General features: G+C 35.3%; 2 protein-coding genes across 13 annotated transcripts; one reads left to right on the forward strand and one right to left on the reverse strand.

Moving 5' to 3' along the window:
- Positions 1-2,766: 2,766 nt before the first annotated feature.
- Positions 2,767-13,822, forward strand: LOC116431792 (uncharacterized). 12 transcript variants are annotated; one of them, XM_031987677.2, is made up of 6 exons: positions 2,767-3,461; positions 3,533-4,723; positions 4,800-4,985; positions 7,461-7,677; positions 7,878-8,175; positions 8,789-13,822. In XM_031987677.2, exons 3-6 carry the CDS (start codon positions 4,890-4,892, stop codon positions 10,305-10,307), a joined length of 2,130 nt encoding a protein of 709 aa, XP_031843537.1. In that variant the 5' UTR covers positions 2,767-3,461; positions 3,533-4,723; positions 4,800-4,889; the 3' UTR covers positions 10,308-13,822. The 12 variants fall into 12 exon arrangements, with proteins under 12 accessions (XP_031843537.1, XP_031843539.1, XP_031843540.1 ...); XM_031987679.2 differs by having other exon boundaries at positions 3,533-4,229; positions 4,583-4,985; XM_031987680.2 differs by having other exon boundaries at positions 3,533-4,229; positions 4,593-4,985.
- A 1,093-nt stretch (positions 13,823-14,915) lies between these two features.
- shv (DnaJ heat shock protein family member shriveled) lies at positions 14,916-16,772 on the reverse strand. Its single transcript, XM_031987688.2, has 4 exons — positions 16,591-16,772; positions 15,874-16,258; positions 15,256-15,811; positions 14,916-15,189 (listed from the first exon to the last, which is right to left on the reverse strand). The coding sequence occupies exons 1-4, from the start codon at positions 16,683-16,685 to the stop codon at positions 15,125-15,127; spliced, it is 1,101 nt and encodes a 366-aa protein (XP_031843548.1). The 5' UTR covers positions 16,686-16,772; the 3' UTR covers positions 14,916-15,124.
- Positions 16,773-16,923: the final 151 nt, after the last annotated feature.

Consider the following 16,923-nt stretch of genomic DNA (forward strand, 5'->3'; position numbering starts at 1 on the left):
ACATTTAAGTAAAGAATTATATCGCACTAAGTGTTTGATGTGTACATTTACTACATTAAGTAAAATGGATAGAATATTATTTTTCGATCGTTTTACGTGTTTGCTATTGGAAACTGTCAAATACGGAGAAGAATAAAATGATAACATTGTTGCACATCAGAGTGTACTCTCCCTCTCACGCGTTGAATGACACATCCTACAACAAACATTATCGTCCAAAAGATTGGAAACATTCGAATGGAATATTTAAACAATCAACATTTTACTGTATCAAAAGTTCCACTATAAAATTATCCTAAAGATATAAGAAGACAACTGATTTTTTGAAAGAAACATATTTCTTAAGAATGATCAAAATATCCTGTTTATAATTATTACAACATATTGTTCAATTAAAAAATATGGTTGGTTTCAAATTTTTATACGGCGGTATACATCTACATAGAATCACGAAAAATATAATTATTCTAATATTTAACTTGAAGGCAGTCAGTTAGACATAAATTGTTAGTTGACATAGTCTTCATGAAAAAATGATTCATACGAAATTATATTGTATACAATAAAGTTCGACGAGTAAACAGGTAAATTTCGTTGTTTTAAAAATAAATCGGTAATTATTGTTTCGTTTTAAGTTTTATGAAGTATAAATGTAACCTTGTGTTTTTTTAAGTGGCACTGAATAATCTTCTTAATATACTTTGTAATGGATGAAAGAACAAAGTTATCGACCTACGATAAGATTACCTAAAGTGAACTTGAATCACTGTTCATTTGTTTCCAATGTTTTCGCTCGACATGAATATCAGTTAATTAATTCGGCCTTGAAATAATTTCGGTATGTTTTTTTTTATCTATTGTTGGACATTGATAAGGTGCAGCTCTGACGAAATGGCAGGCTACCTACGAGCGATCGAGTTCGAGCAGCAAGACGACTCTTCGAGATGTGACGATAGGAAACGAAATTGGTGGCAACTTAAAGGGTGGCATATAATTATCTTTTTACGATTTATTTTGTGAAAACATAACTGTTGCATTGTTATACATGTGCAAAATACATTTCTAATTCAGGAGTAAACAAATAAGTCTCAGAAAGTTATTAACACGTTGAATGCCGTTCGATTTCATAGAGCAAAATACACAAAATGAAAAAAATACAATACTAAATCATTTGATTAAATTGCATTGTTATTATTGCACGTTCATCTGGCTGAATGTCACCGCATAAGCCAGTATTATTTATAATATAGAAATGTTTCCAAATAGTCATTGTTTAATTGAATGAACTATAGTAATTCGATTTGTCACACCGGTGATCTCCATGGCATTCAATGTATTAAAAAGGTGGGAACAAAAATTGTTTTACGACAATCTGTTTTTCTTCATCTTGTTCATTGCAAAGAAATGCACATTTTCCGAGCTTTTGTCCTTAAGTTTAAGGTTTGTAAATACCTATGAATGTCCATGTACACGTTAAAATGACTGAAATTCTTTTTCTCAATTTCATATTATTGCAACCAAATTGTCAAAGTTACTTCATTCATGAATGAATTACAAATTCATAAACTAAATGTCACTCATAGGTTGGCGACTTTTGACTTGTTTAATATGAATTATAACTTGGTGTAGTGATAATGAAAATGTCAGTGTCGTTACAATATAACAATAAGTTTAGTGTTAAATTAATCCAAATCTTTATAATAATACAAAAACTTGTATCATTTCATTCGAAAAATTATACATCAGAGCTGTTTATCGGGCCTTTTCGCGTCAGTAGTGGAAACACAGACATGGGCAGCTGACTGCTGAATGGGAGAAATGGACTTATGCTAGTGGGATATATTTGTGCCAAGCGATTGGCCGCGAGTAGTTAAGCACTCGCAACTGCATACTATGTATGTATTTAAGTATTTACTTACAATTAGTCACACGCACAGCCGATTGCTCGCGGACACGATATGGCCCACGGACACATAGATTCGGCCCGCGCGGGCCACTTGCTGAACATAATCATTTATACATAATCATTTTCTTCAAGAAACGTTTCTATCGCTTCCATGCTCAACACGCAAATTTCTAGAATAAAAAATACGCTCCCCTTTCCTTAACATTCAATTTTCCAGAAAATAAAATAAATAGGTACAGAAAACCAGGTTTCCCATCCAGTGTACAAAAATCTACTCGACTCCATCGACCCTTAAAACATTAAAAAATTAACAATATGCCAAACAACCGAATCGATGTGTAACACGTTGAATGCTGTGAGGGTCACCAGTGACTAAATCGAATTATTATAATTCAGTCAATTGAACGATCATTATCTGGAAATATTTTTATATTGTAAATAGTGCTATCTAATGCGGTTGCAATTAAAATAATTTGATATTACATTGTTTTCATTTTGTGCATTTTGCTACGTGAAATTGTGCAGCATTCAAAGTGTTAAGTTCATCAAAGTCCCTCCAAATCTTCACCGAAATCGACTAATTCAAACACGATTATGGGAACCGAACACGCGAAATTACCCAAGAGTGATACACAGCTCGTGATAATGCGCACGATGTCTGATAATGAAGTTACATAAGATAATGCTCATTATTAAAAAACCTGTCGAAACAACATCGAAGAGCGTTGATCAGCGATAATTGATGTTTCGATTCTGGACCACAGGCGAGAGGAGAACGCCAATTGCATTTAACTCCCACGAGACGCCGTGGAGGTGCGCGAGCGCGCGCCTATCGACCAGATTCACGTCCTCTCCTCTCGTTTCCTTGCTACCGGCGAGCAGCAATATGTTTCACTTGATTCCCGGCTGCGACTACGCCTCGAACGTCTTCCGAGGATCGAAAATGTCCGGGCACCACGTGGCTGACCGGCGAGCATGAGAAAGAGGACGCTGGACAGCCCGATAATATTTCGCCGGGTCCCAAGCTTCCGGTCCAAACGCGTGCCCGGCAGGCTTATCGGTCGCCTCTTCAACGGAAAGAATCGAATCTGCAGTTTTCCGATTCTCCCCCGAGATTCCACGTTAAAACTTCTCGTGACGCAGCAGCGACTATCGGACACGGCGAATCGCGCAGTGTAATTCTGTAATAATGTGATACGTGATAATAGTGATGTTTGTTCGTGCACTTCATCGTGCTATTCCCAAAATCCCGTTAGTCCGTGAATCGCCGCGCCCAATTTTCCTCGGAACGCCGCGAGGCCGGCAGACAACAAAGCTGATGACGCGGAGATGCGTCAAATCTAACCTGCCCCGCGGCCCAGAAACGGGGTGTCAAGTTCGAGCGGCGAGTGTTACCGCGGCCGCCGGAGAAACTTCGCTCGAGCCGCTTCTACGGTAAAATGCGCCAAACGAATGGTTCAATTGTGTCCAAGTGCACGAAATTGCTGCCTTCCTGTCGTCGAACGGTGCCGAATCGAAGCGCGCGACGAGCCGGGCCGTACTGCAACCTAAAAGGGTACCCGGGTCTCGATCGCGACCCTGGCGAACATGTAATTTCACTTCTAACGGGAAAATCTTTTCTGTAAGGTGATTGGAATCCGATTTTCCGGGGAAAGGTTTCGCCGTCCGCTCGAGAGATGCGGAACAGTAAATCCGGTCGACAAAATATCGATCTCGCGAGCAGAACAGCTCGTTTCAAAAGCAAAAGTCGCGTGGCTTACATAAGAACGGGCGCAAAGACGGGGCGGGAGCGCGACACGAAGGAAATCTGAGCAAAACATTCACGGAAAAACATCAGATGTGACGATCACGTGTTTGCCTCCAGTCGACATCCCCTGGAATAGTGTCGAGATTATCGTTGGTTCGTCGCGGAACGAAACCTGGTTGCGAGAAATTCGTCGCGGGAACGGTTCTGACGCGGTGAACCGTGTTGGCCAATTTCGCAGATTGTCCCTATCAGCCGGCAGTGCGTCGAAACGTTTCCGCCCTTCGTTTCGGAGCGGCGTACAGTGGGGCATTTGCCCTGCAAAGCTGGCCAAAAGGTCAGATTTTACTTTCAACTAAAATGAATAACATTTTGTCCCTGTATTCTTCAATAGTTCTAAAAGCAAACTGTGACATTGTTTTTTTTTAAACAGCAATATTTAGTAAAATATGTTATGCTTGATAATGATCGATTCTTGCGCTTGAGGGAAAGACTAAAATATTCATACCGAAAAAGTGAATTTTTCTAAGTGCACTGATGAAAAAGTGCAGAAAAGACACATGTGGGTGGTAATAGAAGGTATGTAAAGTAAGCACATAATAAACCAAAACTTTTTTCTCATAATTTAAAGGGGCATTCTAGTGTAACGGGTCAAAAAAATCAGTTTGTTCTACATATATAAAAAGTACGTCACTTTAAAGACGCATCCGTATATTTTTAAAGTCATACTCGAGAAAATCAAAGTGCTTGATTCGATCAATGATTGAATTCAATCATCTATAAGTTGCAATACATAAAATTCCGAAAAACGCGACCTTGACAGCTGTTTAAGGAGATTCAATTTTGATCGTTATGGTATTGTAGCTTATGTCTAAATGAATCCATCAATGTGCTACATGACCATCTTTGAACTTTAAATAACGCTATAATAGTTTTGGCCAGCTTTTCGGGTCAAATGGCCCACTATACGACGCCTTCCATGAAAGTCGATCGTGAGAACACGGAAAACGGAATCGAACGAGAGCCCTAGTGAGCCAGAAATTGTTCCGCGTTGCTGTGACGTCCAGGAGAGGGTATCGAGATATGAAAATTCACGAGTCAACAATTAAACGCCTAAGCCGATAGCACTGTTTGCTTGACATGTTGCAGTTCGTCAAAATCGCGCATGGTGCGGTCATTTATTTGTACAATCCACGGAATCAGTCCCCCACGAAATGCTGATAACAACTTGAGTTGGAAATGTACATACTTGTGTACCTTGCATCTTTCAATCTCTGGCCACTGGTTAACGAGGAAGGTATCACTGGCATGTGCGATAATTACTCTCAAGAGAAGGTGAGTTAACATTGTGTTTTCCCCTTTCTTCCTCGATCTGCGGGCTTCATTTTATTCGTGTCGTTTATAGTGCAATACATGAAATGCAAAAAAAGAAATTTACTGTAAGGGATTAGTGGTAAGCTATTTTGAAGGGTGAGAAGCACTAGGAAACGCGATGTGCTCGTAAACTGTCAAGTGTAAGTAAAATTACGGGGGTGTAATTAATTCAGTGATACCATGTTCGTTTCTTAGTGGTCTCTGGATTTTATATTTTGAAATTACGAGTTAAAATTGCCTTGCGGATCATATATTTTTTATACCTTCATCAAACGCATTAATAGCAAGCAATTACTACTGAAACTATGTTTAAATGACTATATTCCAAATGTTGTTGGATTTTAATATATTTTTCAGGGATAATAATCTGTAATGAACTCGAAATTAAACGTGTAGTCAATTTTATACAGTAATATACAATATGGTAACGTCTGTCATCTATGAAAACTAAGTTGCATACATGTATCACAGTTACTAGTTATTCAATAGAATAAAAGACAATAGACAATAATACACATATATTAATTATAAACAAACGTAAATTGTGTTTAACGAATTTCTGACATGATTAAAATACTTTTAATATAATAATTTTTACATAACAAATTATGTTATCATATGTCGCTTATTCAACTTTTTTTATCGCAGTTGGCGGATATATTCAATTTTTGATAATTTGTACCTCGCTTTGAAGTGGAACAGCGATTGTATTATATTGATTACTAATCTACACTCGGGTAACGTTTGTGTTATTAAAAAAAGAATATCAAATGATTTGGTTTTTGTATTCTATCATTCAATCAATTGTAAGCTTTAATTGAAAATCTCAAGAATGTTACCACTTTCTATTAAAAGCTATTCTATTCTATTGGAGGAACGCTAACATTAACATCAACAAATCGGGCTTATTTAGATAAGGAATAATTTTTATTCTTTACTCACGTGGATATAGAGCCCTAAGGTTTCATAGACTTTAATGTGCTTCTCATAATATTTTCACTATTTCCACCCTGTTTGTATCTCCCAGCACTATCTCTCGTATTTCATATTGCATCTAGTATAAATTTTTAAACATTTGAGGGATGAATTGTTTCACAAAAATCTATAACTCAATTTCTATCAAATCATTTGTTTGTTAATGCATTTAGTAGATATGAGTATACTCGATTTTCTGATAACTCAATTGATAAAGAATGCCCATGTCAATAAGGAATACCGAAAATCTGACGCAACATTGAAAACGTGTATACATATGCATAGTCTTTAAACAGTTAAGCCTTAACTGTTAAAGTTTTAGAGTTTCTTTTTTATATATATATTTATGTTACAATACCCCGCGATTGCTTCGATAATGGAAACTCGTCACCGGCATAATAATAATATAATACGTCAACGTCTCTTGACGATTTGCTCAATACCTTTGAATTTGAACCAATAGACTTACGATAGGATTAGAGGGGAAAGTCGTATAAACAAATGATAATGAGAATAATTTACTACCTGCAGAATATGTTACATATTTACATTTAGATTACATACAATGGGATTATTTACGTTTAGATAAAACTGTTTGTAATCATTTATAGCTTGCAAAATATACCGCTGTTTTCTTTGTTTTTGTTCTTCAGATCTGTTATTTTTCTTTCTTATCAATTTGAGATCTTGTTCTGGAGTTTTGTTTAAAACTTTTTAATTTTTGTATAAACTTCATTCGTAACTTAAAGTAATTGCAATTGAAATACATTTTCAAATCAACACAAGAGCTATAATATTTCAAATTTGATCGCCGAAGAAAATTTTCTGTACGCGATTTGAATTTCAGTTAATGAAGTAAACAAATGGAATGAGGTGAATATTTTAGCTCCAATTTGCAAAAAGTTAGAAATACATGATACACTACGTGTACTTCTTAAATTCTTGTCCTTCGAAAAGGAAAAATGTTTCATATAGTGAACACAGCTCATGAATTTCGAGATAGGAAACCTATTTTTTTCGAACACTTTGGAATCTATTAATATTTAAGCAAAAATTTTAATTGCCAAATAGTATAATTTTAAAAGGCAAATTGATCTACGCGAACAGTTCGAAACAAAATAACACAAGTAAAGAATATGTTAACGGAAGAAAACATAATTTATTTAAATAACATGTTAAAAAATGATGCTATTAAAATATTTTCCTTTAAAAAAATGTTTCATTGTTTGCAAATTTATGGAAATATGAAAATTTAATTTTTAAAGCGAATAGGATGTTCAAATACGTTGAAAAGTAATAATTCAGCCACGTCAAAAACTTCACTAAATTTGTTATTTCTGATTCCAGTAATATTCTGATTAATTATAGATTCCAATCTAAGTACAGTTAATAAAGAAAACTTGATTTCAACGCGATTTCATAAAATTAATTGATTTACTGAAGCTACTCTTCTGCGCCTAGGTTCTGTTTCGCGGCGGCGACAAGGTCCTAAATAATGAGGGCAGCCTTTTCAACTTCGAGTTCGACAGTAAGATATACAAGAGTCGACTGCGACCGCGAAGATGGTTAATAGGCGTCCTGGTCTTCCTGCTGACATCGTTGGTCATAATAAACACCTACACAACGGATCAATTTCGAACTGTGCGCTTCGGAAACGTTCTCAATGTCAGTTCCCAAGGTACTTATGCCCGATCAATCTTATGTAATGATTCAAACCTTCGACAGATAGCGTCAACAAAATACCGTTAAAAAAGTTACTGCAAACACGTTACTTACAGAATGACCTGGTATTATGGAAAATCCAGAAATAACTTGTAAGTTTCTTCACCGAAATCCGACGCTGTATTTACTGATACTGTTTTCTTTTTTTCTTTTTAGAAAACTACATAGAATTCAAGCCTTTCTTCGCGCCCGTGGTCAATTCCGGGTTCGTGGTGCACAATCAAGGTTGTCGTATCCCAGCGATGGACCCGTTCGATCCAGCCATCACACGTTTCATCCACAAAGAGAAGCCGATCTCTTGCGAACACGGGGATCACCTGCCACTCGTGGACTCGAACAATACCGCGGTGTTCGTAAATCCAGAGGCGATACAACATTTTTACAACAAATCCGAGGATCTTGACTGCTGTTGGCGACCTTTCTGGAGAATGAAAGACGAGGATAATATTATTACGTCAGTAAGACTCATCATTTTCACCTTGTAACAATACCTACCGTTTGCGAAATAATCGTTCAAAACTTCCAATGCGTCATAAAGGTATCTCATGAATTCGATATCTGCTCGCAATGAAGGATCTACGTGGTGTCATTCAGTATCGTATATGTTATTAGGTAAAATAGATTTATTTGCAAATTGGTTTTACTACGTAGTCAAGGTCAGAATAATTTCACCACGAACGTATTAATATTAATGCGTAAATTCTTACTTACGAACGTTAGACAAAAGCTCAACAAAAAGAAAATCATTAATGTTTCAATCTTCTAAATATTCGCCATAGCTTTCAATACTTTTAATCCATCTTCGAGGCAAAGATAGGAAATTCTAAGATGGCTGCGAAATGTTTAAAACTAAAAGCTATTTGTAATTAATTGAATAAAGAGTCAGCAAAGTAATTTCTACCTAAGTGAATTTTGTGTTGATGATGAGAACAAATTTATGAAGAAAAATCTAGCTCGTAATAAGATATACAATTTTAAATGGCATTCATTGTATACACCTGAACATCGTTGACTAGGTACAAATCTAACGCGTTCCACTTCAAACATAAAGTATTTTCTACTTGCAGATTCGGCAGTGAGTGTTTCAGCTTCAAAAATTCAGCGGCCGTCAAAGCTGAATTCGTAAAAATCGAGTGTTCCCGTGACAAGGAAGTGATATACAAAGATTACCACGTGTTCCTGCCCCGTTTCCGCTCAGTGGAGCAAAAGTATCAAAACCCGAAGTTCGTGAATTCGAGATCTGAAAAGCTCAGTGTACTGGTGATCGGTCTGGACTCGGTCTCCAGACTAAACTTCCACAGAATGATGCCAAAAACCGTCGAAGCTTTACAGAAGCTCGGGGCCGTAGAGATGTTGGGCTACACGAAGGTGGCCGACAACACGTATCCAAATCTAGTACCTGTTTTAAGCGGTCTGTCAGAGGGCGAGCTGCACGACGTATGCTGGCAGAGGAAGAACAAAACCTTCGACGAGTGTCCATTCATTTGGAAGAACTTCAGCGCGGCCGGATATCGAACGATTTTTGGCGAGGACGCGTGTGCTATGACTACATTCAATTACCTGAAACCGGGATTCCGCGAGCAACCGACCGACTATTACCTAAGACCTTTCTGTATCGCCTCGGAGAAAGACATCGGTAACACACACAAACTGAACGCGAACCTTTGCGTCGGCACGAGGAAGACGTTCGACAATTTGCTACATTACAGTCAGAAAACAGCGTCGCAGTTCACCAAGGAACCGTACTTCGGATTCTTCTGGCAAGCTAGCTTGACTCACGATTACTTCAATTACCCGCAACTAGGCGACGACTCCTATCACGATTTGATCAAGTACCTGTCCGAGGAGCAGTTGCTCAACCGCACGGCGCTGATAGTGATGAGCGATCACGGGATGAGATGGGGCGACTTTCGCGAGACCTATCAAGGTAGGATGGAGGACAGCCTCCCATTTTTGTTCATAGTGCTGCCAAACTGGTGGAAAGACAAGTATCAGATTGCCTGGGCCAATCTACGCAAGAACTCGCGTAGCTTGACCACGGGTTTCGACCTGCACAAAACTCTATTCGACTTGATGGAGTCCAAGAACCTGGCTGAGCCGATCCTCAAGGACCGTTTCAGAGTGTTATCGTCAACGACGAATTTGCCTCGCGGGATCAGTTGGTTCCTGCCAATCCCAGACTACCGGACGTGCGGCATGGCTGGCATAGCCAGTCACTGGTGCATGTGCCACAGTAGCACCGACGTGTCCTTGACGGACCAACACCTACAGGATAAGGCTGTATTCCTAGTGAAAGAGCTGAACCAGATGCTGAAGAAGTTCGCGCAGTGCGCGGTCCTAAAGCTAAAGGAGATCAGAGCCGCGAAGGCGTGGAAGGACAATGGCGAGAAGTCCGATCTTATCGATTACACGATTACAATTCAAACGGAGCCTGGCGACGCAATATTCGAGGGGACGGTGCGTAACAGAGTCAAGGATAATACCACGGACAAATTGGTCGGGTCAGTCAGCAGGTTGAACGCGTACGGGAAACAGAGCGCCTGCGTCGATGAGTTCAATATGAGGCTGTACTGTTATTGCCTATAGGATTCATGCGTCTCGCTGCCTACCGGAGTCAATCGTGGCTTTAACGTCTTCGGTCGTAGGTATACTGTATATAAGTTGAGTCACACTGTGATAAGATTTTTACTTTAAGAACGCGGGATGCTTCGTGACACCACATACGCAACAAATTGAACATTATCGTTAACACGACGCTAGCAACCGTCATTTAACCCCTCGGAAACCCGGGCATAGAGAGCGTTTGGATGATTGTGAACGCGAATGCAATGCGATACTATATTAAATATCCAGAATGATTTTTTAATATCGATGTCTCTCGTTTGAAGGTTAGTGTGGAACTGCCAATATCACTCGTTTATACATCACTGGGGAACTGTTGATGTTACTCGTTTAAATGTCGTTGCGAAACTGACTCTTAGTCGTCAAGGTGTTCAATCAGTGTTCTCAAAGAAGATGTCACTTGAAGTAAATCCTGAGGACACTAATTAGCCAATGTACATTTTTTGACGAGCGTAGCTGAACGATAGAGGTTGAAAACAGTTATAATATGGGTTCCGGTTCTTGAAACAGTTATGGAGAACCGAAATAGAGTCATAACTACTAGCTGCAACGGTTCTGAGTTATATCAATTTTGGTTCTGCATTTCTTTCAGAGCAATTATTAATAACAGTTATGACTTTATTTTGGTTCTCCATAACCGTTTCTGTCGAAACCAATATATAACAGTTTCAAACAATTATTTTTGAAACCTTTTCAATCTCTGCTTAACGCGGGAAAAATGGGTGTGTAACCGATTTTCCTCGCTTGTCCTCCCATTGAGGGTTCAGAATCTCGGGACAACTCAAGGCTACGAAACTACCACCTTATTACCCATGTGTGACATTAACAAAAGCATTATTTTTGTTTTGTGTGTTTCCCTTGATTGGTACCTTATGCTATATTAAGAAGTCACGGGTCGCAGAATTCTTTGTCTAGTTAGGATAATATAGCGACAGGGCTCAGGATAGAAGAACAAGCAGCGCAGTTTCACACGATTTTACACGTCCGAACGATCGTCGGTCCTCAAATCGAGAATAAACGCTAAACCATACTCTTACGCCCTAACGACTGTGTTGTATAGCTTTATTACTTTTCCTGGACATTATACAAGACACTTCTTCAATCTTGTTACGTAAGTCGGTGTCCAGGAACCTGTTAAGGGTGTCAAGATCATTCTTTTTAACTTTATCGTACAAAGGGCCTTTTGTAGAACGCCAACAAAAAATCTAATTCTACTTCATGCGTGGGAGACAGAAAATTACTTCAATTTGTTAATTGAAATGCGGTGTAAATTATTATATAAATATATAAATATATTTTACTATTTATATTATACTATATAAATATATTCTATATATTTGATATATTTATATAGTCCCACAACTGAATAACATTCGCTTGAAACATTTTTCAAAACCTTACACGTATCAAAGATTCCAACGGTTTGAATTGTTTGTAATAGAATTCTGACTTCGATGTACACATATTTGAACGCCTTCATTTTGTTGACATTAGCGATACGCTGACATTCTTGGCAATCGACAGAAAACGAAGATGGTTCAAGGGAACGACTATAACGTGTTAATTTTTAATAATCAATAGTTTTATTTAATTTAACAAGTGCTTAAAGTGAACAACATTTACCTTCACGCATTCTTGGGTGCATTTGAAAAACTATGACTGCAACATATTCATTTTTAATGGTCAATGCGAATACTGTTATTTAATTTCATAAATGCTCAAAGTGGTGCTCCAGTTAATTGCAAACATTTTTAGAGGCATTTGGTCCGCCGCATACGCTGATTCAGTATCCGCGGTTTCAAGCTAATCTCTGAAACAAAATGTTCCAGAAAGAATCGAGAACCTTCTTCTTTCTCTTCTTATATTTTAACACTTTATGTACGTGTAATAAACTAATAAAATTATATTATAATAAAACTAGCAATTAAATGAATTCAAACCTCATGTACAACCCTATGTAATAAATAAAGTAAATGTAGGAAAAGAAAGGTATGACTATGCATATATGAGTGATGTGTGCATGTATGTATGAAATAGGGTTCCTTGCTATTCATGAATTTCAGTGTCCGCGGGAGGTCTTGAAATGAATCCTCCGCGGATACGGCGGGCCTACTGTAAATCGAATGTAATATGGTCAACGGAATGAAAAATGCATGGAACCGGGGCCCGAGGGTTAATTGCGTGTGCTCACATACAGCGAAAGTTTTATGTACAGGGCACATCGTAGGAAATGCTGACATAGTACAATTATGGATAGACTGCGGATATCTACGCATTTATACCTTAGAAAGATCTACCTTAGCCAGTTAACTGCATTTAACGAGTATACCCGTAAACTTAAAATCCAAAATAATACTAATTCTTTCAACAATTAATTATTTATTCCTTCAAATAAACATGTCATTCTTTTTCGTACTACTTTAGTTGTTCATTTGAATACATATTAGGTGCATTCGTTCTACGTTCGACGTGTGTGTATATTAGTGATTGATTGATTTTATCACACACCCCATGAGAGATTTTTAAAATTAAATTCTACAGTTAACTGGTTAACAAAAATTGTATATTATTGTTCGTATTATTTTTCATTTATGGAAAATATTATATTTAATATAGGAAATACACATAATTGTATTCTACCTCGATTACTTCAGGCTATGAAAACATAAATTTGCAGGAAAATCCGCAGTCTAGTTATAGGATAAAAAATTTAATCGAAATTCAATGATCAATATCTCAATTGATACTTGATCATTATTCATATGAAGAATTGAAAGCCAAAAATTATTCTTTATTAATGACGACAGAAATAATATCTTCGTGAAATGATCATATTTGGTCGAATACTCTGTATTTACACTGTAAATAAAATTACACTGTAAATTTTATAGATACATCGACTTAATTTGAACCATATGCGTTCTTTTTTTATATTATAAAATTGGATAAGTATGGCGCTGGATTTGTTAAGAGTACCATGGATAAACTTGTACTGAATCCAATACAAGCCTAATATTGCCTAAATTTTGAGATATTAATGTAATTATTTATTAATTAATAAATAATATGATTTACAGAATTTCCTTGTTTAATATATTTACATACATGTACGTATTTAATGTTCTTGCTATGATAAGGGAATAGTGCTTCTAATGTTTATGTTACAATATTAAAAACGATATTTACTTTAAAATTTTATTATGTAGTAGCTTCCATAAACATAAATCCTAATAACAAAATTGCTATACTGCAAATCAGTCTATTTCGTCTAACATTTTTTCTTAAATTCATGGAAATAGCAATATGATTTTCGTTAATTATTATAAAATATTGAATTGATGTCAATTTTAAACACATAACATCTCAGATATGCGTTACTGGAATATTTACATGGGTATGAGATGAGCTTGAATGAAGCAAAAAATATCCTATGACACCATGTCTAAACAATTTTTAATTAAAAGTGAGAAATCTTAAAATGTTTAAATATTTTAATCTGTCTTTAAAAACAAAAACAAAATAAAAAAGTATTATTACATTTCACTGCATATATAAATGACACCACAAATTACATCAAATAAGATATTTACATCACAGATACATTGTCTCTAGCAAACCTAATGTTCTTAGAACGCTCTCTCGTACACGTTATTTTCTCAAACAATTGTTATGTCTATATAAGTTAACATCTTTGATTATGTTTGTCATAGACATTAATACTAAGCTACATTACATTTCAAAATTACATAACTACCAATTTTTCGTGCTATGGAGACAAAATAGACATGGACTCGTAGGACATTTTTTATAAATATTTTGTATCAGTTTCAAATAACCTTCCATTGTTGATCAATTTAAATAATATTAGAATTTAATATTTAAATGATTTTATCATACAAATACATACAACTAAAATCATTCATTAGAAAACATTTTTCTATTACTTTGTAATATGATTATAAGAATATAAATATTTTTAATTTCTTATATATATATAAACTCTAATTTCTTATATAATTAGAAATATGACAGTAATATACAAATTATAAGTGGTTTTAGGTCCTCATTTGAATGAGTATAATAAAAAAGTTACTTATGAAAGAATAACAAAGAATTACAAGTATGTTGTACTGAATGAAGGAATTATAACCTAAACTCTTGAAAAGAAGACATAGAATTACGTTACAGACACTTTTGTAAAGTAAGAGAAATATTTAATATAATGTAAACACCTTTTTAATAAAAATCTTAAATGCAAGTTAAATAACTTAACAAGTAATTACTTGTTATTGACAATGCATTGTGGTTTACATTTCATTACCTATAATGCTGATAAAAAAATTGTCGTACCGAGTCCAATATTATTATTGGACTACTGCATCTCTTTCCCTATTTAAATGCAATACTTTTGCTCTTATAAGACACTCATACATCACTCATACGTATTGAACATAAAATAACTTATTTTAAATAATGTAATTCAGATATTGTTGGCATTAATATAAATTATTGGCAATAGCAAATTTATCACCTTTTTACAATGAGACAGGAAGTATATGTACTCAACACAGATCAAGTACTATGTTATGCTATTAAGTATATTGTTATGCTACATGCATTTAACTTAACCAACCTAATAATTGGCTACCAAGCCTGTTGGTACCACAGTATTTGAAGGAAGCAAAAACACCACTTGGTATAGAAACATACAAAGTCAACACATGCACTTCAATTATATGCACATTTTATATCACCTTGTCTATACATTGTTCTTAAAAATCTTAGTTTCCTCTTATTCCATTATAAATTCGACTTACAGAGTTTTGTTGGAATAAATTTTTTATTTCTGAAATAGATAGAAAGTAATAATATATCATAAAATTATATAAAACTATAAACAAAATGTGCTTACCTTCTTTTTGTTCACTTGTAAATTCTGTTTCAGGGAATGCAATATCAAAAGTGATGTATAAAGAACCATGGAGGTTATTATTGTCATAATTAGGCATTCCTTCTCCTTTCTTCAGAATACGAGCTCCTGGTTTAGTAATCTTATCCCTTTGAATAGTCACTTTGTGACCATCCAAATGTTCTATATCCATTTTAAAACCTATAAGAGCATCTTGCATTGATATAGTAACATTTGTGAAAAGATCATCACCAATTCTCTCGAAAACTGGATGTGGCTTAGTTCGTATCTTCAGTATTAAATCTCCAGGTTCTCCATCCAAATGTGGTTCTCCTTCTGCTGTAAATTTCGTTTCTTGTCCATCTATCATACCAGGTTCTATTTCCACTTCTAAAGTTCTTTCTTCAGTAACAAATTTAACATTTGGACACTCTGAACACACTAATTGTTGCATCATTTGAAATCTTCCATTTCCTAAATTACGAGTAACAAATTCCGGCCTACAATTACACTTCCTTGTTCCCTTAGCTGTTTTCATGACAGGCTTATTTCTAGTTATCTGAAAATAAAGATATATTTATTGAAGTATATAAATCTTTTTCATTCTATATTAAATCTTACCTCTATAAAATTTCTACTATATAATTCTTCTAAGGTAACAACTAAATCCATTAGAACATTAGAACCTTTTGGTGTTTCATGTTGATGTTGAGATTCCCCACCAAAATGAAAACTAAAATCTCCAAAAAAACTTGCAAAGGGATCAGCATTGTTCATCATGCCATCTTTTTTTAAGCATTCTTCTCCACATTTATCATACATTTCTCTTTTCTCATTATCCGAGAGAACTTCATAAGCTGCACCTAAATCTTGAAACTTTTGTGAAGCGTTTGCATCATCTTTATTCTTATCAGGATGCAATTCTTTTGCTAGTTTCCTGTATGCCTTTTTTATTGTGTGTTGACTTGCTGTTGATGGTACGCCTAAAATGGCATAAAAATCTCTCCTGAAAATAATATATTCTTTATATTCATCATAATTAACTGCAAGTTAAGAATAATTAAAGAATTAATTCCTAACACAAATTAGAATTTTCAAAAGGAATATAATACGGTAGTAATAAAATATTATATAAATTAGATATAAAAGAAAACATATTTCAAAGTATTTCAGAGAAATTACATTTAGACAAATTATTAGCATTTATTTTACCACTGTCTCATTAGTTTATTAAACAAGAGGTTTATAGAAAAGGAGGTTGTAAAACTTTTGTAAGATAAATATTTTTTAGCTATGCAATGAATAAATTACAAAATAATAATGAACTATATTACTTACCCTCCTACAGTTAGAACAACATATATACTTAAATTTATAAATAACGATAAAATTAATTTTATCGCTGCCATCCTAGCAGACGTTACAACAAACATCGGTGTCCGTCGGTATCTGTTCGCTGTCGGATCGTGGGAGCTCCGGATTGGTGCAGAGAATTCAGTTCATTCGCTTCTGATTGATAAAACTTTCAGGCATATTTCAATGCAACGAAAATACGTGCTACCAATTTTCATAAATAAAAACGTGATTAATAGGTTTAATATATTCACATGTAATATAAAACTTATTTATAATTTATTTAATTTTTCAAATTTGTATAAAAAATTGTAACAT

This window comes from Nomia melanderi, chromosome 3, assembly GCF_051020985.1.
Source record: "Nomia melanderi isolate GNS246 chromosome 3, iyNomMela1, whole genome shotgun sequence".
NCBI lineage: Eukaryota > Metazoa > Arthropoda > Insecta > Hymenoptera > Halictidae > Nomia > Nomia melanderi.